Below are 26,908 nucleotides of genomic sequence, written 5' to 3'. Positions count from 1 at the left end.
GATGACGGCTGGTTCACTACAGGACAGCATTGCTTTCAGTCCCTGGCTGTCATGAAGTGGCTGAGCTGGAGAGGATGGAGCTGCTGTTTAGAAACATTCACGTGATTGGAAAGAAGTTGATCCCGCCCCAGCTATCAACTTATGGCCTGCTGGAAGCCTCAGGTCACGAAGACCATTTTTCATGGACCATTCAGACTCATCTGATGATGAATGTAATGAGGACATTTAATGTCTCTCTCTACACATGTTCACATACACACACACACACTATTAATAGATAATACATAATATACATAATAATACTTGATAATACACATAATACTTGCATATCAAAACATCAAATGTTTTTCAATGATAAATGTTTTGAATTGGATTTTTAATATTAGAATCAATTCAGTTGTACTGAATGTTATTTTTCATATTATATGATATTTCATATTGTAAGGGGCTTGAATTTGAGTTCAATAAACAGAATACTCTGTTTATATTTTTGTCTGAATTGGTTGCATGTTTTCATATAGGGAGCTACCTTAACAGCACTGAATACTTGAGTGCTACTGTAGAAATACATTATAAGCTGCCATTCATAATTAAATCTAGATCTTCTGAACTTTAATGTATCATGGTGAAGAAAAAAACTGTGATTTCCTGGCAACAAAATTGTGGCTAGTGAAAAGGCTAACTGGCTAGTGACTTGGGAAAACCACTAGCCACAGTGGCCGGTAAGCAAAAAAGTTAATGTAAAGCCCTGGTGTACAGACTTTGGTCATGAGAGGTTGTGTAAAATATCTGAAAGCGACAGCGATTTTGAAGTAGGAACTCTTCAAATTGAATATCGAGAGGTGAAATCATATATGTATGAACCTATGGCCGTTGCAAAGCAATTGGTGGATGTGGCTCACTGGTTTGACCGTGCAGCCTTGGAATCGGACAGCGACTCGGCCGACTCTGATCACGGTGACCCTGGACCTCAACAAGACTCACGGCCAAACGATTTATCCTGGTAGTTATGATAAATTCTTACTTTTGTTGTAATACTAAGAGCCCTTTTGAAGAATAATTAAACCGCCCTCACTAGTGGATATAGGGAACGATTACTTGACAGTGCGCCGGTAAGCCACATTAGCCTGCCATCCACGGCATTATACTATTTATAAAGGTATAGGTATATAGGTAAAAATGTTTACCTCCAATCTTCTCCTTTTTGCTTGAGCATTGCTGGTCCGTTTCTTCTTTGACTGCTTTATTTTGTGTTCGAATTTTGTCGGAACAGCGTCAGGTTTGAGCCTTCTCTGTCCGACACTGACACCTAAACTCTCCAACAGATGGGGATTCTTCAAAAAGTGATCAGAGCACAAAGTGGCGTATTTACCCAGCTGTCAACCCTCTCACTTCACGCGCACAATCCACTCTCCGCCTCTTCTCCTTTCTCAGAAAAAGGTAAAAACTTCGTCCTGAACCAGTCCTGTTACAGTTCACTGCACAACAATAAGGCATGTTTTTTCTTTGGAAATTCCCGAATGCACGTCTGCACTCAAGTTGAATGGCAATGCAAATAAACGGAATTGGACTCAAATCAAGTGACTTGTTTGTCTTGAATGACGTCATGTGCCGAGTGGTCACGAAAATTGCCAGGCAGAAATTTGCCACGATCCGCGGTAACTTATTCTAACTTATTTTATTACTTATTAACAATACTTCTTGGGACCAGAAGAAAATTACAGAGGGTTTTTTAACATATAAAGTTTCAAATGTGCATAAATTTAAAACCTTTGCCTATGACCTTTAAAACGTAAAACTTTTCATGCGTCTTAGCATCAGGAAACATGTTTGTCATCGGAGAGTCCAGCCAATGTGGGTGATGTTCCAATGTCCCGAAGGCATGTTCTAGCTTGTGCAGCGGATGGAGAGCAAGCGCAGCGCCTACTTTATTAAACTGCAGACACCTTGATCCTGCAAGCTTTTAATGTCTTGTAACATGGTGAAGGTCCGCAGCGCTAGTGGAACTTGGACAAAAATTCTAATCAGCATGCGTTGTTTTAAGTCAACGCCGTGCAGTGCCAAATTAAATCAAACACACCTAATGTCTCAGCTTGGGCTTTTCACAAAAATAGATTTGCTGCCTCATGAATTATGTCATGTCCGGTCTTGCCTCACACATCATGCAGAAGTTTGCACTTCATAGCATTCCATTAAATACAGTCAGGTGGGAATACACAATATCCATTACTTTTCCATTATGGAAGACTGAGTGGGAATGGAACTTATCTATTCTATGTTGTTTTTACTCATGCAGTAATGGATTTTGTATGTGAAAGGGGCTACACACACACACAGAAGAATGGCTAGAACTTGTCAAGTGTGTGAAGTCCTCCCATCACAACTACACAGCTATCCCCATGAATAATCATGTGTGGCTCTAGGACATGCAAAATTTCTAATGTTTCAGAATGTCCACCCATAACAGTGAATTTAAACTTAATGTGTGTGTGTTTGACCACCCTTTGAATTCAAACTTAATCCCACTGTTCCATTTCTTTCTTTAAGTGAACTTTGATCTTTCAAGCGTTAAAGGGAGCATCTGAGTTTTACACGACCTCAGTAATAGTGAAAAAAATTCCAGAGAGAAAAATTCAAGACAAAAAAAGAAACTGACATCTTTACATGTTTCCATCAAAATGTGTAAAAATATTTCACATTTCAAGGTTAACATCAAAGCAGCTCGTGTTGCCTTCAAAATGGCTGCCACTACTGTGTAAATTTTATTTTTATATCTAAGGCTACATCCACACGACAACGGCAATGAGATTTTTTTTTTAAATATCGCGTCCACATGGGCAACGGATCAGTAAAATATCAGGTACATATGGCAACGCAACGCTTGCTGAAAACGATGCAATACACATGCCACACCTCTACGTGCACTGTAAGACGGTCCCATCGGAGACACCAGAACAATAGAAGAAGTATGACGCATGTGCATAAACCCCTTCTTCTGTAGCATCAGCCACATAAAGTTTTGATTATTAATCAGTAGCGTAAAATAGTATCTATTGTCTAAGACACTTATTTATATTTCATATTAAAACGTCTATGTAAATTAATACATAGAAAGCCTGGCCAGGCGCTGAACGTTCTTCTGCCTTCACTTTAAGAGAAATTCAGGGCGAGCATGAGCCTAGGTTCTTCCCTGTCACTCACCCTGTCACTGTCACATGCACACACCTTCTCACTCTCTATCCTATGGATATAGTCCCTTTAAATCACGTGCTCGTTTTTTGAATGGAGACGCGGAAAGAGGAATGAATGGGGGTAGATGGAAGCCGGTACGCCAACATTCTGAGATCCTCCAGAATTCCTTAATGGTCCGGAATAAATTGAATGCTACATGTTGATGGATTACTTTGTTCTTCTACGCCCTTTTTGAGGAATGTATTGTCGGACTTAAACCAACATCTGAAGAGGTGAGATCGATCCTTTTTTTTCCTTTTTTTCCTTTTTATTTGTTGACAACTCGCATCGAGTTCGTTACACTTCTACCCGGCGTGAAGCACTCACAGTCATGTGGTTGTGACGTCATCTTAAACAAATCCGTTCTACTCATCCAGACGACTTCGCAACGGTGCCATTGCCAGATTTTTCCACTCTGGAACCCGTTCTCAAAAGATTTCGTTTTGGGGCACCCAAAACGCCGGTGCCGTGTGGACGCCAGGCCGAAACGATAAACAATTTTATCAGATTCACCTGAATCCATTGCCGTGTGGACAGGGCCTAAGAGTTTGGTAACCTGGATGTTTAAACTCTGAGCAACTCACTAGTTTGCCAAAAGCATGTGATAATTTTACCCTATAGTTTGCATAATGCAGAATAGTGATCATATTACTTGTTGTCCTCCACTTGTAAGTGGAGAAAACAATGAATGTGAAATTCTGACACATTTTAGATACATTATTCCGTGAATAGGTTTAGCCTACAGATATGTTATGGTTATGTGAGCTACTAATGATCAAATCCAACTCACATGACCATACTCTCTACAACTGCTTCTAATGAATGTCAAAACAATCAGTGTATATTAAAATGAGGTGTGTGTGTATTACACGTGTTTTGTGTGAAGTGTGTGTACGCTGTGAAGACTCCCATTTCTGTGATTTATACACACATCACTTATGCTGTGTCTGGGTTTTTTTTTTCACCTTTACCCCAATAAGATAATTATCATTGTACCTCTGAATTGTTTATTGTCTGCTGCATTTCTTTGATGTCTGACTTTGTGTCGCGTCATATATGAGACACCATTGTGTAATGTCGGTGTTCAACATGGCTGAGGTGTGAAAAGAGGTCGATGAGCAGGAGTATGGGAAAGTCAGAAATGCTGAAAAGAGAATAAAAGCATATGTGCACATGACAATTCAAAAGCAGTGAAAACACTTCCTGTCAGTTGCTCACTTCCTGTTAGCAACCTAAACCATCTAGGTCATATAAAGCACACAGCACATATTCTCTGACATTCATATTAGTAAATATGTCGACTGATCATGAAGTTTATGAAGGAGGTCCTCTTTTGCACCATCATTAGCTGGATAAAATGTAATACCTAATTTGGAAATTTATACATATTTGAAACATTGCATCCATGTGACCATGTTCTAATTACAATATTATATTATTGACTCTGGACATATTTATATTTACACATCAGCACACCATTTCAACTGTTAATCCTAAGTTAAATTAAAAGCAGTTTGTGTGTGCGCGTATGTGTGTAGTTTTGAGACACTCCCCATCCTGTAGACCATATAGGGATGTGGAATGGTGGACTATAAATGGTGCTGCTGTTTTCTAAGCCAACACACACAGATACACACACACACTGCTGAACACACCACCGAACACACTCAGGTAACACAACTCACTTTACTGCATCATCTCTCTCTCTCTCTCTCTCTCTCTGTGTGTGTGTGTGTGTGTGTGTGTAATTCTGGTGTGTGTGTAATTCTGGTGAGGATCAAATGACCCACCAGACAAAACTAACAAAAAGTGCAGCTTTTGTTTATAAACCTAAAAGAGCTGAAAGATCCTCATAAGAATAGTAAAACAGGTGTGTGTGTGTGTGAGAGAGAGAGAGAGAGAGAGAAATCTCAAGGGCCAGACAGAGTGATCTGAAGGTAGAACTGTGATGTTGGACATGAAAAACCTTTGCCCTCTAAGTCCATATTTTTCATATGTATTTGTTTAATCTGTTATCTGATAAAAATAATTACACACAGAAACCTTGCACACTGAGTCTGACATATTTTATCATTCTATTCATTGTGAAAATTCGCAAGATATGCCAAAATGGAGTGAGGATGATTTTGTGGTCCTCTCACTTCTTGAAAGTAGAAAAAGGAAATATTGGGTTCATCCAAACCTGAGAAGGCACCAAGAGCAACGGAAGTCTCACTAGCTGATGAAGGAGCTGTGGAATTATCCTGATCATTTCAAGGTCTGTTTCTAGATATCCGTGGTCCAGTTTGATAAACTGCTATCAATACTGGAACCACACATTTAAAAGACCACCAGTGCATATTCTTTACACTGTTTGTCTTAAAGTGCTCTGTTCTGGGAGATGAAGTGAATTAGTGAATCAGATGCCATTTTGAATGATGACCTTTGCATGTACAGTGTCTCAAAAAAGTGGTCAAACAATTCTCTAAAGGCTTTTGACAGATGCAAAAAATTGAAAACTTTAATGATGGAAGAAAGTTTCAGAGTCTGTGTGGAAACGTGATTGATACATGATTTATTTTTTAAACTTGCAAGAATTTCAGACCAAAAAATATGGACTTGTTGTGCAAGGCCTTAACAGTGCGACTCTGCGCTGTATGCTGTGTAATTTGTGATTATTAATGGGAAGTAATCAAGTTGTTTAATATGCAAATGACCCCCTGACCAATCAGTGTGAGCTGTAATCCTGAACAATATGCAAATATGTGTGATTTATATAATGCCTCTAACCAATGAATTTATTGCTGTATTATAGAATGATGTCCTCTGAGTCAGGCTGTAGAAACAATCATGGACTGTGTTGTGTTATGGTGTTAAGCCCCGATATTTACACTACGTTCTAGAACCCTATTCTAGAACCCTAACTGTCAGTCACAAACTGTTGCAGAACACTCTAGAATTCGACGAATGTCTCAGGAAATTTCCAGAACCTGGACTTCCCCAGAATACAGGACTTTAGTGGGTTCTTTAAACTCAAACAGTGCATGTCTGTGTGCGTGTGCAAAGTCCAGTTTGGCAAACACACACTCACTCTGCATCATATACCCTTGCTGCGCAACATGTACACTGATATGAACTGGGCCCAAACATACACACACACACACACACACACAGAAGGCACTTGTGCTCATGATAAGGTGTTAAGTCCTGATTGCTCAGCTGATTTGGAGGAGGAGTGGCAGGTGAGCTAAAGGACACACTTGAGTGGAGAGCAGTTACTGTGTGTGTGTGTGTGTGTGTGTGTGTGAGAGAGAGAGAGAGACCATATTTAATTCAGTTGCTTTTATACAAGTTAAAGGAACAGTCCACCGTATTTCCATAATGAAATATGCTCTTATCTGAATTGAGACGAGCTGCTCCGTACCTATCCGAGCTTTGCGCGACCTCCCAGTCAGTCAGACGCAGTCAGACGCGCTGTCACTCCTGTTAGCAATGTAGCTAGGCTCAGTATGGCCAACGGTATTTTTTGGGGCTGTAGTTAGATGCGACCAAACTCTTCTGCGTTTTTCCTGTTTACATAGGTTTATATGACCAGTGATATGAAACAAGTTCAGTTACACAAATTGAAACGTAGCGATTTTCTATGCTATGGAAAGTCCGCACTATAATGACAGGCGTACTAACACCTTCTGCGCGCTTCGGCAGCGCATTGATATCTGAGCTTCGTATCAATGCGCTGCCGAAGCGCGCAGAAGGTGTTAGTACGCCTGTCATTATAGTGCGGACTTTCCATAGCATAGAAAATCGCTACGTTTCAATTTGTGTAACTGAACTTGTTTCATATCACTGGTCATATAAACCTATGTAAACAGGAAAAACGCAGAAGAGTTTGGTCGCATCTAACTACAGCCCCAAAAAATACCGTTGGCCATACTGAGCCTAGCTACATTGCTAACAGGAGTGACAGCGCGTCTGACTGCGTCTGACTGACTGGGAGGTCGCGCAAAGCTCGGATAGGTACGGAGCAGCTCGTCTCAATTCAGATAAGAGCATAATTCATTATGGAAATACGGTGGACTGTTCCTTTAAATTTATCATATTTTTCTGTTTGACTGCATTCATCTGAAATGGAACATGTTCACAAAGTTTAGGATTAAGTAGGACACACACACACACACACACACATGCAATATAAAGGGCAGAGATAATGAAGTACTCTACAATGACAGTATCTGACCATGCGCACGCACACATACACTATAAATAGGATTCTTTAGATAGTAGTATCAACAGGGACAGGTGTGTGTGTGTGTGTGTGTGTGTGTGTGTGTGTGTGTGTGCGCGCGCGTGTGTGTGTGACAAACAAAGGGAGTGAACAAAAGTTTTTTGTTTCCGAATATGTAATTCTCTCTCTCTCTCTCTCTCTCTCTCTCTCTCTTAGAATGTCCATCACTAAGATTCAGGCACGTGAGATCCTCGACTCTAGGGGAAATCCCACTGTGGAGGTCGATCTTTTCACAGCCAAAGGTCTCTCTCTCTCTCTCTCTCTCTCTCTGAGTGTGTTCTTCAGTATTCTGACACACAGCTGACGAGGAGGAACAGGTGCCGAGTGATAATCTTGGAATAATACAGGGGACAGTGCACCAGAATGTGTGTGTGTGTGTGTGTGTGTGTGTGTGTGTGTGTGTGTGTGTGTGAGATCATACAGAAGTTATTGCCACATCAAGAAGTAGCAGTTCAGGAGAAATAGGTCTGTTTCTGTCACTCTGTCTATTAGAAGCAGCAGTTCTTCAGCAGGGTGACATGGTAGTCCAATGTGTCATGTTGCATCCTCACAGCTCCAGAAATCCTGCTTCCATCCTGAGCTCGGGATTCTGTCTGTGTGGAGTTTCACATGCTCTTTTTGTGTCCATGTTCCTTCAGGTTTTCTGAGTCAGTACACTAGCCCATTAGCTTGGTACCTCATTCCAGATCCATCTGTATTGTCTGAGGTCTGTGTGGCTGAGAGTTCTGATACCTCGCCTCTCCTTTCATCACTGATCTCACTGGTGTTTGTTCAAAACAACTCACTTCACTTACTCCTGGAGAACCTCTCAAGATGTGTGAGCAGTGTGTGGAATGGGAGAGCAATTTCATGGATTTTGTCTGTTATTTTCTACCTTTTTTTGTACAGTGGTGCTTGAAAATTTGTGAACCCTTTAGAATTTTCTATATTTCTGCATAAATATGACCTAAAACATCATCAGATTTTCACACAAGTCCCAAAAGTAGATTAATGCCGCTTTTCCACTACCAACGCGGCTGAGTTGGGCTGAGCCGTGCCGTGCTGAGTTGGGCTGAGTCGAGCCGAGTGTGGCTGTTGGAGTTGCATTTCGACTACAACCGCGCTGAACCATGCTGGCTGGAAGTGGGTGGACACACTGGGTGGAGTTAGCGAAAGTGGGTGGACGTCACGTGATGTCGTTAGGCAGCGCAAACAGTGACATCAGTGACCTTTTAAGCGGTAGCCTCACGACCCGGATAGTAAACAATAAACATGGAGGACATGGAGTCGTTAGTGTTGCTGGTCTTGGTGCCGTGGCTTGTTGTCACCGACAATGCCAACAGATACTGGCAAGAGCGTGTAGATGAGGCGAGGCGCATAAGGCTTCAGAAATTCTCGTAATTCGTAATTCTTCTTCTTCCGGGTTTACGGTGTTTACAGATCCCAGCGTGCTCGCAGGGCATGTGTGGGCGTGTGAGGACACTCCTCCTCACCAATCAGTGCACAGGGGAGTGTCTGCTCACGCCCCCAGCCTCACTCGGCTCGGTCTGGCTCGCTTCAGCCCCACTCCAAAACCGTGCGAGTTTTGGGGGCTGAGCAGGGCTGAAGCGAGCTGAGTCGTGCTGCTCTAAGGTAGTCGAAACGCGAGCCGTGTCAGGCTGAAGTGAGCCGAAAAAGGGTAGTGGAAAAGGGCCAAAAGAAAACCCAGTTAAACAAATGAGACAAAAATATTATACTTGGTCATTTATTTATTGAGGAAAATGATCAAATATTACAGATCTGTGAGTGGCAAAAGTATGTGAACCTCTAGGATTAGCAGTTAATTTGAAGGTGAAATTAGAGTCAGGTGTTTTCAATCAATGGGATGACAATCAGGTGTAAGTGGGCACCCTGTTTTATTTAAAGAACAGGGATCTATCACAGTCTGATCTTCACAACATATGTTTGTGGAAGTGTATCATAGCACGAACAAAGGAGATTTCTGAGGACCTCAGAAAAAGTGTTGTTGATGCTCATCAGGCTGGAAAAGGTTACAAAACCATCTCTAAAGAGTTTGGACTCCACCAATCCACAGTCAGACAGATTGTGTACAAATGGAGGAAATTCAAGACCATTGTTATCATCCCCAGGAATGGTTGACCAACAAAGATCACTCCAAGAGCAAGGCATGTAATAGTCGGCGAGGTCACAAAGGAACCCAGGGTAACTTCTAAGCAACTGAAGGCCTATCTCACATTGGCTAATGTTAATGTTCATGAGTCCACCATCAGGAGAACACTGAACAACAATGATGTGCATGGCAGGGTTGCAAGGAGAAAGCCACTGCTCTCCAAAAAGAACATTGCTGCTTGTCTGCAGTTTGCTAAAGATCACATGGACAAGCCAGAAGGCTATTGGAAAAATGTTTTGTGGACAGATGAGACCAAAATAGAACATTATGGCTTAAATGAGAAGCATTATGTTTGGAGAAAGGAAAACACTGCATTCCAGGATAAGAACCTTATCCCATCTGTGATCATGGTTTGGGCCTGTTTTGCTGCATCTGGGCCAGGATGGTTTGCCATCATTGTTGGAACAAGGAATTCTGAATTATACCAGCAAATTCTAAAGGAAAATGTCAGGACATCTGTCCATGAACTGAATCTCAAGAGAAGATGGGTCATGCAGCAAGACAACGACCCTAAGCACACAAGTCGTTCTACCAAAGAATGGTTAAAGAAGAATAAAGTTAATGTTCTGGAATGGCCAAGTCAAAGTCCTGACCTTAATCCAATCGAAATGTTGTGGAAGGACCTGAAGCGAGCAGTTCATGTGAGGAAACCCACCAACATCCCAGAGTTGAAGCTGTTCTGTACAGAGGAATGGGCTAAAATTCCTCCAAGCCGGTGTGCAGGACTGATCAACAGTTACCGGAAACGTTTAGTTGCAGTTATTGCTGCACAATGGGGTCACACCAGATACTGAAAGCAAAGGTTCACATACTTTTGCCACTCACAGATATGTAATATTGGATCATTTTCCTCAATAAATAAATAACCAAATATCATAGTTCTGTGTCATTTGTTTAACTGGGTTCTCTTTATCTACTTTGAGGACATGTGTGAAAATCTGATGATGTTTTAGGTCATATTTATTCAGAAATATAGAAAATTCTAAAGGGTTCACAAACTTTCAAGCACCACTGTAGATGTTTTTAAGCATCTTTTTTAGTATTTTTTTCTCTTGATATTTGTATTGTGGGTGTTTTTTTGTTTGTTTCTTTGTTTTATTTAAATTGAGTTAGTTGAAATGGGATGGTGTCTAATCCTGGAAGTGGTGCACCATTCCTCTCGCTTCATTGCGGGTTTAGATGTGTACTTGTTCCTGGTGTGACAGCAGAGGAAGTGTTAGATGGAATTGAGGAGCAGATGTGCTATGAAAACATCGTCTCAGCATCCTGAATGAATAAGGCAGGAGTAGTATTTGTGACTGAAGAAAACCTGGTGATGTGGTTGACTGAAAATGGGATTTGGGTGACTGGAAGTTCTCTTAATCTCACCATTAGTTTTTCCAGTGATGAAAAATCTCATCTCATTATCTCTAGCCGCTTTATCCTGTTCTACAGGGTCGCAGGCAAGCTGGAGCCTATCCCAGCTGATTACAGGCGAAAGGCGGGGTACACCCTGGACAAGTCACCAGGTCATCACAGGGCTGACACATAGACACAGACAACCATTCACACTCACATTCACACCTACGCTCAATTTAGAGTCACCAGTTAACCTAACCTGCATGTCTTTGGACTGTGGGGGAAACCGGAGCACCCGGAGGAAACCCACGCGGACACGGGGAGAACATGCAAAATCCGCACAGAAAGGCCCTCGCCGGCCACGGGGCTCGAACCCGGACCTTCTTGCTGTGAGGCAACAGCGCTAACCACTACACCACCGTGCCGCCTGTGATGAAAAATACAGTTTGAAATGTTCCACCATTTATTTCAAACACAAAGATTGACCACGAGCTCTCCAGATCCAGAAGGTTCGCAAACTCGATTAAATCCGTGGTGCTGAATGGTAATAATCCTGCACTGAAGCATGTAGTGTCCTTCAGGAGACAGGCCTACATGTTTCTGAACAAACCGAATCTGGATGTGTCTTTTAGAGTAGGACATGAAGGGAAGTCCGACATGCTCTATGCAAACACAGGGAATATGAAATGTTTTGAACGTGGAGACATAAGACACAAAATACTTGCATGTCCACATAAAGACAAAAAAAGGGGGTGGGGGGAAGAAGCAGGGCCTAGTAAAGAAAACCGTGATGAGGAAAAATGTGACTGAGGAAAATATGGGAGAAACAATTGCACGAAGTTGGTATCTAGTCACAGTAAAGTGAATGAGTTGGATAAACACACAAAGGGAAAAGTGGGTGAAAGTGAACTTCAGAAAGGAAGCATATTAATGGCAGAAGAAAATGAAAAAGAAGATACTACCAGTGCAATTGTGAGTGCTGGAGCGATTATGGAACCGGTTTCTCTTGAAAACACTGAACATGGGGATCAAGATATGGCAAGTGATGATGATCTGTCAGACATCTCAGATGTTACATTTCTAGGAGGAGATGAAAATAATTTCTACTTGTTACAAGAAATTTTTCTAGATGAAACTTTTGGAAAAACTGTTGAAGTGTCTGATTTATTTTATGATATAAATATATTCAAAGCCACTGTATCAAAACTAGGAAAAACTGCAATGTGCACTCACCAGCCACTTTGTTAGGAACACGCATCCACCTGCAGTTTTATGCAGTTATCTAATCAGCCAATCCCTTGACAGCAGCACAATGCATCAACTCATGCAGATACAAATCAACAGTATCAATGTTCACTTCAAACATCAGAATGAGAAAAACAAATTGTGATCTCTGTGACTTTCACTGTGGCATTGGTGTTGGTGCCAGATAGCCTGATTTGAGGATTTCAGACACTGCTGATCTCCTGTGGTTTTCACACACAACAGTCTACACAGAATGGTGTGAAAAACAAAAAAACATTGAGTGTGCAACAGTTCTATGGGTGGAAACATCTTGTTGATAAGAGAGGTCAGAGGAAAATGGCCAGATTGGTTTGCACTTGTCGTCATTGTTGTCAGGTTCCATCCTCGGCTCAAGGGTTGGATGCAGTAGTTTTCCAGCTGCTTCTGTCGTCCTGAGCCATTCACACTGCTTTGGTGTAACTGAGGCCAGTTCACCAATAGATGTTGGATGTCCATAAAATTCTTGGCCTTCCTCTTCCTCTTTTTCCATTAATTTTTCCCTCTAAAAGCGTGCAATGAAAAGTATTGTGGTGGATAATATGCCCAAAATACTTGCGTTGGTATAGTGGTTAGCACTGTCGCCTCACAGCAAGAAGGTCCGGGTTTGGGCCCAGTGGTCGACAGGGGCCTTTCTGTGTGGAGTTTGCATGTTCTCCCCGTGTCCGCGTGGGTTTCCTCCGGGTGCTCCGGTTTCCCCCACAGTCCAAAGACATGCAGGTTAGGTTAACTGGTGATTCTAAATTGACCGTAGGTGTGAATGTGAGTGTGAATGGTTGTCTGTGTCTATGTGTCAGCCCTGTGATGACCTGGCAACTTGTGCAGGGTGTACCCCGCCTCTCGCCCGTAGTCAGCTGGGATAGGCTCCAGCTTGCCCGCGACCCTGCACAGTTATGGATGGGTTTTCTGATCATCATCTTGTTTTTATGGATTATGTTTTGCCATCAACTTTTAAACCTTTGTTTTAGTGGTGTCTTAACAACAACAACAACCTATTACAAGACCCTTTTGTACTCTGTGAGAAATTTGGAAATGAAAAACGACTGATAATCCTGTGCAATGGTGGGAACTGGGCGAAACACAAAAGGGGTTTTGTTTTGTTCTATTTTTTGTCAGCATTTAACTGACATTGTACAAAGTACAATATGAAGAGTTGAAAATGAAGTCAAGTATACTAAACATGAAGTGATTAATAAAGGAGATTTAAAAGGAAGTAGAGAGGAAGAGGAAGATATTGAAAGGTGCTCTTCTAAGGGCAAGACATCATAATGAAGGATCTAGATGCCCCAAGTTCTTTTTTCTTCAACTTGGATAGGAAAGCAAAGACACAAACATAGATGTTATACCTCCAGGATGTTAAAGGGAACAAAACAACAGCCCTCAAGGAGATGATGAAGATGGCCATAGACTTCTAAAGAGAGCTTTACAAAGCAATGGAATGTGAATCATCATGTGATTAAAAAAAAATGCTGAAAAACTTACCAACACTGAAAACAGCCCTTTTTAATCAGTCTCTTGTAGACTTTTTATTTTCTTGCTAAGTCTATATCTTTTGTTTTTATGATGTTAACATTAATTTCTTTTCATTTTTTTGAGAGTAAAATAAAGTTAATGTTAAAATCACCTTTCTCTCTCTCTCTCTCTCTCTCAGGTCTCTTTAGAGCTGCTGTTCCCAGTGGAGCCTCTACTGGTGTTCATGAGGCTTTGGAGCTCCGAGATGGAGACAAGACCCGCTACCTGGGCAAAGGTACACACACACACACGCGCCAAGTCCATCTCAAAGTCCAAACTCTCTCAGTGATCTTTCCAATGTAATGTGTGTGTGTGTGTGTGTGTGTGAGACAGGTACTCAGAAGGCTGTAGATAATGTCAATAAGGACATTGGTCCCAAACTGATTGAGAAGGTAAACATGCACTACACTCATGCAGCTTTGTGCGTGTTGCGGGCTATTATGACCGTTTGTGTATGTGTTGGCAGAAATTCAGTGTAGTCGAGCAGGAGAAGATTGATAAATTCATGCTGGAACTTGATGGAACTGAGAACAAATGTAAGTAACACTCTCTCTCTCTCACACACACACACACACACTTATGGTACATTTAACAAGAGGAAAAATTATCTACACAAACTCAGTGGATCTTGTTTTATGGCTTTGTCTCATTTTACTTCTGTCTCTCTCGCTTGTGTGTGTGTGTGTGTGTGTGTAGCTAAGTTTGGTGCGAATGCGATTCTTGGTGTGTCTCTGGCAGTGTGTAAGGCAGGAGCAGCAGAGAAAGGAGTTCCACTTTTCAGACACATCGCTGACCTCGCAGGAAACAAGAATGTTATCCTGCCTGTACCTGTACGTACTCACATACTCGCACACATGCACGTACACACACACACACACACACACACCACTACCACCATCATCTGGCCACTGCTAGCATAGCTCACAGTTTTCCTGTGATTATGGATGACCATTAGCCTGGCAAGCCAGACTAAATGTGAATATTTAGTCTGGCCTCAATCCGTAGACATTTCTGAAGGGTGTAGGAGGAACAAACCGCTGTCTTTCAAACTGTCTCTGTGTGTATAGGCCAACGCTCTGACCAATCAGCGCAACAGTGACTGTGACGTAGTCAGAGCGACAGAAAGCAGTGGGGGAGGCCTTGAAATAAATAATTTTTCAAAATGCGTATTAATTAATAAACAGGTTCTAGATATTAAGAAGTTTGGAGATAATGACCACAAGTTTGGAGTCTGTACCACATACTTAACATACACTCTTTTTTTCAAGGGTTTGCTTAAACTGTTTTTGAGAGTTTTTATTTAGTGGTGTTTGGTGAAATAATTTCCCTTAAATTTAAAATAACGGTGTAGCGGGTTTAACGTGTGGGTGGAGCACAGAAGACGGCAGGACAGAGATCAGGATAAATATTGTCTTTTATTGCCGCACTTTTCAGTCGGGCACTCAACAAGCAACACTCGGAGATTCTCACACACACACACACTCCGTAATCTCCTCTCAGCGAGCTCCCCTCCGCTCTCACTCTCCCTCCTTAAATAGGGCGCGGTTTACTGAGGAGAACACACAAAACACAGGTTAATTACACTCAGGTGTAGCGATTCTGCCACTTACCTTCCCCAACTCCGCCCTCCTGTCACAGACCGGCGCTTGACCACGCCCCCGCTGCCACAAACGGGAAAATAAGAAACAATCAAAAAGTAATGTTTCAAAGCTGTTTATTAAGTCTTCGTACTGCACAAACTAGCCCCATCCTTTTGGCTACGAGCGGAGCCAGCTGGTAGATCAGACTTTTGCCATAGCCGGTCGACAAAACAGCGAAAACGTCCTTCTTGAAAAGGAATGAGCGGAGAGCCTCTTCCTGCTCATGTTTCAACGAAAACTTCAAGTCTAATTCTTCTAAAACTGATTCCAAAGCGGAGTCAAACGCGCGCTGTTCACTAGCCGTAGCCATTTTTCCTGTTGTGCTTTCTCCAGCGTCGCGCAGCTTTGTCGTCACTCCTGCAAAAGCCCGCCCAAAGAATCCAAACAAAAACCTTGCGTTGTGATTGGCGGGTACGATTTGATGCCCGGGGTGTTTTTGTTTATATGGTGCGAGGCTAGACCCACTCGCGAGGCAAAAAATATTTTTGGCCGCTAGGCGGGTGGGTCTAGTTTACTAGGCTAGATGACCATGACTTCATGCTTACCTTTACCAGGATCACCTCATGATCCTGTCATTATCAGCAGAATTTCATGATCTTACTGTGTGTGTGTGTGTGTGTGTGTGTGTGTGTGGGTGGGTACAGGCATTTAATGTGATTAACGGAGGTTCTCATGCTGGGAACAAGCTGGCCATGCAGGAGTTCATGATCCTGCCAGTGGGAGCGAACAGTTTCAGCGAGGCGATGCGAATTGGTGCTGAAGTTTATCACAACCTGAAAAACGTCATTAAAGCCAAATACGGAAAGGACGCTACCAATGTGGGGGATGAGGGAGGGTTTGCCCCCGACATCCTGGAGAATAATGAGGGTACGAGCAGTTTTATCTAATCACACTTATCATTTTATATCAAATCACATTGATTACTCACTATGATTAGAGATCAGTGTAACTGAAGCAACACATGTAAGAGTTTTGTGGCGTTTTAACACAGCCAGCTGTTATTCCTTATAGAACAATCACTCAGTATGTTTATCACACAATCAAATGCAATACACATGAAATTTCACATGATTTCACACTTTAAATATTAGAAGTACAACTTGGAGTTACATGCTGAAAATGTGTGTGTGTGTGTGTGTAGCATTGGAGCTGTTAAAGTCTGCTATACAGAAGGCAGGTTATCCAGATAAGATCATCATCGGGATGGATGTTGCAGCGTCAGAATTCCACAAAGCCGGAAAATACGATCTGGACTTTAAATCTCCAGATGACCCAAAACGCTATATCACGGGGACAGAACTGGGAGATCTGTACAAGAGCTTCATTAAGAATTACCCAGGTACACACACACACCCCTCCACAGGAGCAGATGTGATCTGGACGGTGGTTTATTCATCATACTACTAACATGTTATGCTAATCTCACTAGCCAGACCTGTATCTTCACTAGAACCACGGTTTTTAAAGTGGGGGAGTCTAGGGGCATGTGAAGTATAGAACAAGATCCTCTTTAAAAAAAAAAAAAGAGCTCATCGACCTGACCAATCAGAGACCTTGTCCCACAGGCCATCACCAACTCACGAGATTATCTCATTTATTCACCATGGCTGTGCACACTGCTGCATCGCTCTGACTGACTCTTGATAAAATAATCCTCAAAGTCATTTTAAAATTAATACCTTGTACACTTACTGAGCGGACCGACTAGTGGCCTAGTGGTAGCGTGTCCGCCTCTTGATCGTGAGTTCTATTCACGGTCGGGTCATACCAAAGACCATCATAAAAATGGTACCTACCGCCATCTGGCAAGGCACGCTGCAATACAGATGTGCATGGGGAGTTAAACTCTCGTGGTTACCAGAGGACTAGCCCCCCACTGTAACCCTAGCTATGTAATAGGCGAGAGGCTGAGGGCTATGGAAACGGAGATCGGCGCTGCCCGATGCGCCACATACAGGTTGGGCCTGGTTAGTACTTGAGTGGGAGACTGCCTAGGAATACCAGGTACTGTAAGGCGTGGGAAGGACTTTGACTTTTTTTTTGACACTTACTGAGCATGTTTTCATTATTCTTAACTTATCATTCTCTGTTGTGACTAAAAGAAAATCTTCCTGGAAAATCAAATAAGTATTTCACTGACCTGCTGCGTAAAGGACCCCAGAAGCGCTCGGAGTGTGTGTAGTGTTATAGAAGATTCTGACAGTGTATCCAGAGAACTTTTCTGGAATGTAACAAACCCAAAGTAAAAATCTGATAAAATATTATTACAAGGCAATTATTGTTTACTGTAAATAACATTTCTCTGATTTGGGAAAGACAGCTTACTCAGTCACATTAGACAGAATATAATAAGTTTCCAGAAATTTCCAGAGGGCATCTGGTTTAGAAGTTGAATAAAGTTATATATTTTTAAAAAATGATGAAATAGATTAAATAAATAAATAAATAAATAAGGGTGCCATGGTGGTGCAGTGGTTAGCACAGTTACCTCACATCAGGAAGGTTCTGGGTTTGAACGTTGTGGCCGACCGGGCTCTTTCTGTGTGGAGTTTGCATGTTCTCCCTGTGCATGTGTGGATTTCCTCTGGGTGCTCCAGATTACTCCAACAGTCCAAAGACATGTGAATTAGGTAAACTAGCTACTCTGAATTGCCCATAGGTGTGAATGTGAGTGTGAATGGTTGTTTGTCTCTGCGTTAGACCTGTAAAACAGATCGGTGATCTCCACAGGGTGTACCCCGCCTCTTGCCTCAAGTCATCTGGGATTGGCTCCAGCTTCCCCATAACCCTCACAGATAAACGGTATAAATGATTAATGGAAAAATAAATAAATATACAGTGGTGCTTGAAAGTTTGTGAACCCTTTAGAATTTTCTATAATTCTGCATAAATATGAGCTAAAACATCATCAGATTTTCACACGTCCTCAAAGTAGATAAAGAGAACCCAGTTAAACAAATGACACAAAACTATGATATTTGGTTATTTATTTATTGAGGAAAATGATCCAATATTACATATCTGTGAGTGGCAAAAGTATGTGAACCTTTGCTTTCAGTATCTGGTGTGACCCCCTTGTGCAGCAATAACTGCAGCTAAACGTTTCCGGTAACTGTTGATCAGTCCTGCACACCGGCTTGGAGGAATTTTAGCCCATTCCTTCGTACAGAACAGCTTCAACTCTGGGATGTCGGTAGGTTTCCTCACATGAACTGCTCGCTTCAGGTCCTTCCACAACATTTCGATTGGATTAAGGTCAGGACTTTGACTTGGCCATTCCAGAACATTAACTTTATTCTTCTTTAACCATTCTTTGGTAGAACGACTTGTGTGCTTAGGGTCGTTGTCTTGCTGCATGAACCACCTTCTCTTGAGATTCAGTTCATGGACAGATGTCCTGAAATTTTCCTTTAGAATTCGCTGGTATAATTCAGAATTCATTATTCCATCAATGATGACCAGCCGTCCTGGCCCAGATGCAGCAAAACAGGCCCAAACCATGATCACAGATGGGGTAAGGTTCTTATGCTGGAATGCAGGGTTTTCCTTTCTCCAAACATAATGCTTCTCATTTAAACCAAAAAGTTATATTTTGGTCTCATATGTCCACAAAACATTTTTCCAATAGCCTTCTGGCTTGTCCACGTGATCTTTAGCAAACTGCAGATGAGCAGCAATGTTCTTTTTGGAGAGCAGTGGCTTTCTCCTTGCAACCCTGCCATGCACATCATTGTTGTTCAGTGTTTTCCTGATGGTGGACTCATGAACATTAACATTAGCCAATGTGAGAGAGGCCTTCAGTTGCTTAGAAGTTACCCTGGGTTCCTTTGTGACCTCGCCGACTATTACACGCCTTGCTCTTGGAGTGATCTTCGTTGGTCGACCATTCCTGGGGAGGGTAACAATGGTCTTGACTTTCCTACATTTGTACACAATCTGTCTGACTGTGGATTGGTGGAGTCCAAACTCTTTAGAGATGGTTTTGTAACCTTTTCCAGCCTGATGAGCATCAACAACGCTTTTTCTGAGGTCCTCAGAAATCTCCTTTGTTCGTGCCATGATACACTTCCACAAACATGTGTTGTGAAGATCAGACTTTGATAGATCCCTGTTCTTTAAATAAAACAGGGTGCCCACTCACACCTGATTGTCATTCCATTGATTGAAAACACCTGATTCTAATTTCACCTTCAAATTAACTGCTAATCCTAGAGGTTCACATACTTTTGCCACTCACAGATATGTAATATTGGATCATTTTCCTCAATAAATAAATTACCCAGTATAATATTTTTGTCTCATTTGTTTAACTGGGTTCTCTTTATCTACTTTTAGGACTTGTGTGAAAATCTGATGATGTTTTAGGTCATATTTATGCAGAAATATAGAAAATTCTAAAGGGTTCACAAACTTTCACGCACCACTGTAGTTGCTATAATTTGTTTTTAAAAAATGCTTTTCCCCCCAGAAGCCCTGTTTTCAGTGTTTTCTGGTGTTTCCAGGACATAGTGACAGGGCTCGCATATAAAAAAAGGGGGGGGGGGGGGAGGGGGACCTACCTGAACCTTTAAAAAAATCAAGTACCTACCTGAACTATACATTCCCAATATCTAGTTAATGCTAGTTTTTTAATTTGCTAATAACAAAAATAAACCTGATGCTACCAAAAGTTTTGCTGTGTCATTGCTTTATAGCTTGTTACTATTTTGTGAAACAAAAACAAACCTGACATAACATGAAAATTAAGACATGTTGGTATCAACCTGATATTACAAACCTGACAAACTAGCTAATGCCACACTCACAACCTGCCGTAAGTGTTTTGGGCATGCACAGGTTTCAGGGTTTGGTAGCTTGTAGCCAATGCCTCAAGGGTCGCGGTGAACCCGGGGGAAAGTTTGGGGGAGGAATATGGGCAAAGTACTTGTCAAGTACAGGTTGCATTCGGCAGAGGATAAGAGAGAGGAAGTGATTGGGAAAAGATGGGACAGAGGCCACCGCCTCTGCCGCCTCGCGTTCTGACATCGGTGTTCCTGTATTAGCAAAGCCAATATCGCTTCGTGCTGCTCCTCAGCTTCTATCATCTGCCTATAAGGGTCCAACTCCTTCAGTCATTGCCGCGGTATGGCGACAGCCATCTTCTTCCCTTCTACAGTGCTACACGCTATGTGAGCGGTTCCTTTGTTCCTCCCCCTATATATATATATATATATATATATATATATATATATATATATATATATATATATATATACCCAGAGTCTTGCCCCTCGTGTCACATGCGGGTCGCGTGCGCTGCCTGAACGCTACACATAGGGGTAGAAAGTGAGATGTACTTCTGTCTTGGGGCTGCACAAATAGCAAGTGTGGAGTAGTTGTGTAGTACTTCTGAGGCACGTCACTCATACAATGACCGTGCATCACTCGTGCATCTTACTGTCATTGCAAAAAGCCCGTACTAGCTGTGCTGCTGACTTGGTTCAGGCGTACAATAGGAGTACGGGTCCCATACGTAGTGTATGCGTTCTTGATTTTTCGCAAGACCCGTAGAATTTGCATGTGCAGAACCAAAAGTCTCCACGGGCAGTCTGCGACCTTCTACAGCGCTGAACACACGCAAGTGTCACGTAAGTCTCAAGCATGGTTTTGCCAAATTTTTTACCGTAGACCGCCCGTAGTAGCACGTATGGTGGGTTGTGAGTGTGGTTTAACCAAACTTAGATACTTTTCCAGTTGTTGTTTTGTTCTGAAGCTCGCTGCTGTTTTGTGATGATTGTTGATATTAGTAGATATTAGGGCATATATTGTATAATTTTAACAGGGAGAAACTGATGAAAATGATGCAATTGGAAAACGAAGACTCATTCCTGATTCATATGTAACCTGTGAACCATACGAAGCCAACTGGCAGAAAAGCGACATGATCAACAGAATCAACAAGCAACAGAAATGTTGTACATGTGTTACACAAAAAGGGACTCTGTGTGTGTGTGTGTGTGTGTGTGTGTATATTTAGTGATGTCCATCGAGGACCCGTTCGATCAGGACGACTGGCAGAACTGGACGGAGTTCACTGCTTCAGTGGACATCCAGGTTGTAGGAGACGACCTGACGGTGACGAACCCCAAACGCATCCAACAGGCCGTGGAGAAAAAAGCCTGCAACTGTCTGCTGCTCAAAGTGAATCAGATCGGCTCGGTGACCGAGTCTATACAGGCGTCAGTACACACACACACACAGAGCAGGGACCACACCTAAAGCATCTTCACATAGTATACGGTACATTATAAGATACAATGAAATGCGAAAAGAAGATAGGAAAACTGTAAATGTTGAGAAGCTGTGTGTGTGTGTGTAGTTGTAAGCTTGCACAGTCTAATGGGTGGGGTGTGATGGTGAGTCATCGCTCTGGTGAGACTGAGGACACATTCATCGCTGACCTCGTTGTTGGGTTATGCACAGGACAGGTAATACACATACACACGAACAAAATAAAACATCTGCCAATCTGCTGTGTGTGTGTAATTGCTAATGCTGAGTGTCTGTGGTTGAACAGATTAAGACTGGTGCCCCTTGCAGGTCAGAACGCTTGGCCAAGTACAACCAGCTTCTGAGGTCAGTGATGCATCCATTAATAATCTCACACTGATGAGTTCATACAAATTATATTACAATAATGAGGTTTATTATAATGCACAAAACAAATATTCATTTGCTTCTCTCTGTAGAATCGAGGAGGAGCTCGGAGACCATGCCAAGTATGCTGGTCGAGACTTCCGTCATCCCAAAGTGAATTAAACTGGGGTCCTACAATATGCTCACGACATCTCTCTCTTTCTCTCACTCTCTCACACACACACACTGACAGAGACTGTACTGGTTCCTGATAAGACGGCATCATCTCATCTCATTATCTGTAGCCGCTTTATCCTGTCCGACAGGGTCGCAGGCAAGCTGGAGCCTATCCCAGCTGACTACGGGCGAAAGGCGGGGTACACCCTGGACAAGTCGCCAGGTCATCACAGGGCTGACACATAGACACAGACAACCATTCACACTCACATTCACACCTACGGTCAATTTAGAGTCACCAGTTAACCTAATCTGCATGTCTTTGGACTGTGGGGGAAACCGGAGCACCCGGAGGAAACCCCCACGGACAACATGCAAACTCCGCACAGATAGGCCCTCACCGGCCACAGGGCTCGAACCCGGACCTTCTTGCTGTGAGGCAAGAGCACTAACCACTACACCACCATGCCGCCCCTAAGACAGCATCACTGTTATCAAAATTAGTTTCACATTTTGAAATAAAAATTGAGCAATGACTATGTGTGTGTGTGTGCACGCCCTCTCAAATAAAGTGTGTGTACAGTGTAGCAGGAATGATGTACAGAAGTTTGGCACCCCCTAGTGACAGGCACGTGTCAGTGTGTGTAATATAGCTCAGCGGCATCTTGAAACACCACTGAAACTGCAGAAAGCACACAGATGTTCACACAGTCTGGTAGGGTTTCAGCAAAAACATTTTGGATAGGACTAGTGGCATAAGAGTGAGGCTCACAGATAACTCAACTTACAGAGTGTGATACGTATTCTAGAACCAACAAGGGGAAAATTGCCTGACCTGAGGAATCTCTGACCTTAAGAAAGTGTTATCTGAGGAACCTGTGACCTAAGGAACCTGTGATCTGAGGCCTTTTTTTTACACAAACTATTAAATTTTGACTCAAGACTTAAACATACATTAGGAATGATGTTATGTTTGGAGTGTGACCATTTGTGTGTATTCCCTTGTTTAATGTCGTGCAGTGGTCAGTTACATGTTTGACAGAGACAACTGATGCCTCAAACTGAATAAACACTGACAAGACTTTATCTGTTAAATATAAAATAAACATAAACTCACTTAGCAATTTATAAGAAACACTGATACACCTACACTATCTAATCAGCCAGTCATGTGGCAGCAGTGCAGTGCATAAAATCATGCAGACATGTGCCAGCAGCTTCAGTTAATGTTCACATCAACCATCGGAATGGGGAAAAATGTGATCTCTGTGATTTTGACTGTGGCATAATTTTTGGTGCCAGATGGTCTGGTTTGAGTATTAATATAATTGCTGATCTCCTGGGATTTTCACACACAACAGTCTCTGGAGTTTACTCAGAATGGTGCAATAAAGAAAAGACATCCAGTGAGCGACAGTTCCTTGTTGATGAGAGAGGTCAATGGAGAATGTCCAGACTGGTTCAAGCTGACAGAAAAGTTACAGTAACTCTGACAACCACTCTGTACAAATGCAGTGAGCAGCAAAGCATCTCACAATGCACAACACATCAAAGATTGAGGCAGATGGACTACAACAGTGGAAGACCACGTCAGGTTCCACTTCTGTCAGCCAAGAACAGACAGCTGAGGCTGCAATGGTCACAGACTCACCAAAATTGGACAGCTGAAAACTGGAAAAATGTAGCCTTGTCTGATCAATCTCGATTTCTGCTGAGGCATGCAAATCTGGTGCCAACAGTATGAATCCATGGATTCAACCTGCCTTGTGTCAACAGTCCAGGCTGGTGAAGGTGGTGTAATGGTGTGGGGAATGTTTTCTTGGTACACTTTGGGCCTGTTCATCATCATCATCATCATCATCATCATCATTGTGTGGCCTTGGCCTAGAGACTACACACAACCTCCCACCAGCAGTTGGGGTCTCTCATAGCAGTATCCAGTTCATTGAGATTGATCTCAGTGTCCCTCGCAATGACCTGGAGATAGGTAAAGCATCCCCTACTGGCTAAATTTCAGCAGAGGGGCTTGGAAATGAGCTCCTTCTTGGTACGGAAGCAGTGGCCTGCAAACTGTGCGCATCGCTGACTCAGGTGGGGCTTAGCTTTGGCAGGGTACCATAGATTTGGTCCAAGGTAGGGTGGGACCTCCTGGACAAACCCTGAATCCTGTAGAGCAAGTTGGTGCAGCAACCATCAAGGCATTTATGGAGGCATGCACTAAGGGTCCAGGTCTCTGAGCCATACATTAACCCTTTCATGCATGAATTATTCAATCACAAAGTAGCATTTTTAAAAAAAAATGTTTGTTTTTACTTTTAAACAAGTGAAAAATCATGCCAATAATTTTTTTCCCAATATATCTTATTTTGAAGGAGTTACGTATCTGTCCACTGCAGTGGACACCATGCATCAACGGTATAAAAAGTGATTTAATGGGACTCAATATAGGTCCGAAAAAAAAAGTTTTTAAAACATTTACTGAGAGCAAATGGTATGAATACACATAAGAACATTAAATAACAACAACAATAGAGAGGACATTTGGAAAACATATCATTCAATGTCTCAAAACTCATTTTATTCATTTAAAAATGGCATGGCCACAAAAGTGGACAACTGTTTTTTAAAAAAAAATTAAAACAACAATCATACTTAGTATCATTTGATTCACCTTCTTCCACCAATAAAACTATTAATAAAATATGTTTTATTCATTTAACTATAACCATTTAACTTATTGTATTTCATCAATTTTCAAAAGCTGTTAATGATTTTCTTTGATTATTGTTTAATGAGAATGAAACAGGGCGGCACGGTGGTGTAGTGGTTAGCGCTGTCGCCTCACAGCAAGAAGGTCCTGGGTTCGAGCCCCATGGCCGGCGAGGGCCTTTCTGTGTGGAGTTTGCATGTTCTCCCCGTGTCCGCGTGGGTTTCCTCCGGGTGCTCCGGTTTCCCCCACAGTCCAAAGACATGCAGGTTAGGTTAATTACTGACTCTAAATTGACCGTAGGTGTGAATGTGAGTGTGAATGGTTGTCTGTGTCTATGTGTCAGCCCTGTGATGACCTGGCGACTTGTCCAGGGTGTACCCCGCCTTTCGCCCGTAGTCAGCTGGGATAGGCTCCAGCTTGCCTGCGACCCTGTAGAAGGATAAAGCGGCTAGAGATAATGAGAGATGAGAGAGAGAGAGAATGAAACATTTCAAAGCACCCAGGACACAATGCTATTTGACATGTTTGGCAAATGTACTTTGTTTTCTTCTTGCATGCCTCGTCACGACATCTGTTTGCATTTCGCACATCTGTCAGCTTTGGCCAGTGATTTCCAACACCAAACCAGACCTCTGTGGGTGTCTTCATCAGTGCCCTTTTCTTCTGAGCAGGAGGTGATGTGTGGCTTGGCCTTCTGCGGTAGCGCTTAAGGGATCCGACATTGATAAGTGCCCTGGCAATAGATGCTTTGAAATCAAGCAGATCCCTGTCTTTGCTATTCTTTGCTCTATAGAGATGCCATGCATTTACACAGGTAACATAAAGAAAATGGAAGAAGATGCGCATGTACCATCTGTTATTCTTGCGTCGGTGTGCATACACTGCTACACTCTGATCCATCAAGTCAACTCTGCCCATGTTGGTGTTGTACAACTTGATGGAATACGGACGCAGGATCTGGATCATCTTGCGCTCTTTCTTTCTCCATCTTCTCGGTACAACTTGTGGCTGCTTTCCAGCACAGGTAGATGCCACATGTATTAATGCCCGGTCCAGCCACCTGGTTATGCTGATGTTCTCATCTGTTGTCACCACGGATGTAGCCCCTCTCCCCTCCTCATTGAGGATTTTTTGACTTTTTAATTTTGCCTCTGCTCCCATGAGGCAGTTTTTTCTGCAAGTGCCTGTTGCTTCAATTCCCTGGCGTTTGAGCTTCTCAAGCAGAGGGATGGTGCAGAAAAAGTTGTCAAAAAAGACTTTGTGATTTTTGTGTTGTATGTCATCACACAGACGGAGAACCACCTCAGCTGCCATTCCAAGTTGACCCACTTCACCCCTGCCTCCACTTGCTCCCTGGTACATCTCAAATCTGTACATATAGCCTGATGCACCAGCTCTTACCCACACTTTGAAACCCCAAGGCTTGGGTTTTTTGGGAATGTACTGTTTTGAAGAGTGCCTGACCTGAAGGGAATGATCTGCTCATCCACAGACTGGAACTCCTCTGGCTCCAGGGCTGCTGAGAAATTTGCCTGTAGCTCAACTAGTAATGGGCAAATTTTGAAGAATTTGTCATCATGGCCATCCAATGCGTTGTCAACAAAGTGGAGGTACCTCATGATGTCCTCGAATCTGTTGACAGACATTGCATCTGCTATTGCGTTTTGACGAAGCCCTGGATTGGATGACCAGTACATGCGGTTTCTTGGGTATTTTATGAATGACATAATTTGGTTGATTCCTAGAAAGACTTTCAACTCTGATGTTGTAAGGCCAAGATTGTCTTTTCCATTCTGAAATGCATACAGGTTTGTTTGGAAGACAATTTCATTTATAAGTTTATCAGGAAAGAGATTTGAGAAGATCTCAATAGACTCTTCACCCTGCACATGAAGCTCATACCTTCCCTGAAATGTGGGTGGGACCCCCTCAAACTCATTGTCCTTACACTTCCAGGTTCTCCTTTTCTGTTTGTTTTCCTGAACATCTGT

At 42.5% G+C, this 26,908-nt stretch overlaps 1 protein-coding gene across 3 annotated transcripts; it reads left to right on the top strand.

The window, feature by feature from the left end:
• The first annotated feature begins 4,815 nt into the window (after positions 1-4,815).
• eno3 (enolase 3, (beta, muscle)) lies at positions 4,816-22,743 on the top strand. 3 transcript variants are annotated; one of them, XM_060937875.1, is made up of 13 exons: positions 4,863-4,902; positions 5,331-5,488; positions 7,652-7,737; positions 13,915-14,010; positions 14,109-14,167; positions 14,242-14,311; positions 14,472-14,605; positions 16,060-16,282; positions 16,557-16,754; positions 21,432-21,633; positions 21,774-21,882; positions 21,972-22,030; positions 22,144-22,743. In XM_060937875.1, the coding sequence occupies exons 3-13, from the start codon at positions 7,653-7,655 to the stop codon at positions 22,211-22,213; spliced, it is 1,305 nt and encodes a 434-aa protein (XP_060793858.1). In that variant the 5' UTR covers positions 4,863-4,902; positions 5,331-5,488; position 7,652; the 3' UTR covers positions 22,214-22,743. The 3 variants fall into 3 exon arrangements, with proteins under 3 accessions (XP_060793859.1, XP_060793858.1, XP_060793860.1); XM_060937877.1 differs by having other exon boundaries at positions 4,864-4,902; positions 5,386-5,488; XM_060937876.1 differs by lacking the exon at positions 5,331-5,488 and having other exon boundaries at positions 4,816-4,902.
• The last annotated feature ends 4,165 nt before the right edge of the window (positions 22,744-26,908 follow it).

Source organism: Neoarius graeffei, chromosome 13 (genome assembly GCF_027579695.1).
Source record: "Neoarius graeffei isolate fNeoGra1 chromosome 13, fNeoGra1.pri, whole genome shotgun sequence".
Classification (NCBI taxonomy): Eukaryota; Metazoa; Chordata; class Actinopteri; order Siluriformes; family Ariidae; genus Neoarius; species Neoarius graeffei.
The sequence above is the reverse complement of the archived record's forward strand: the minus strand, read 5'-3'. Positions and strand labels throughout refer to the sequence as shown.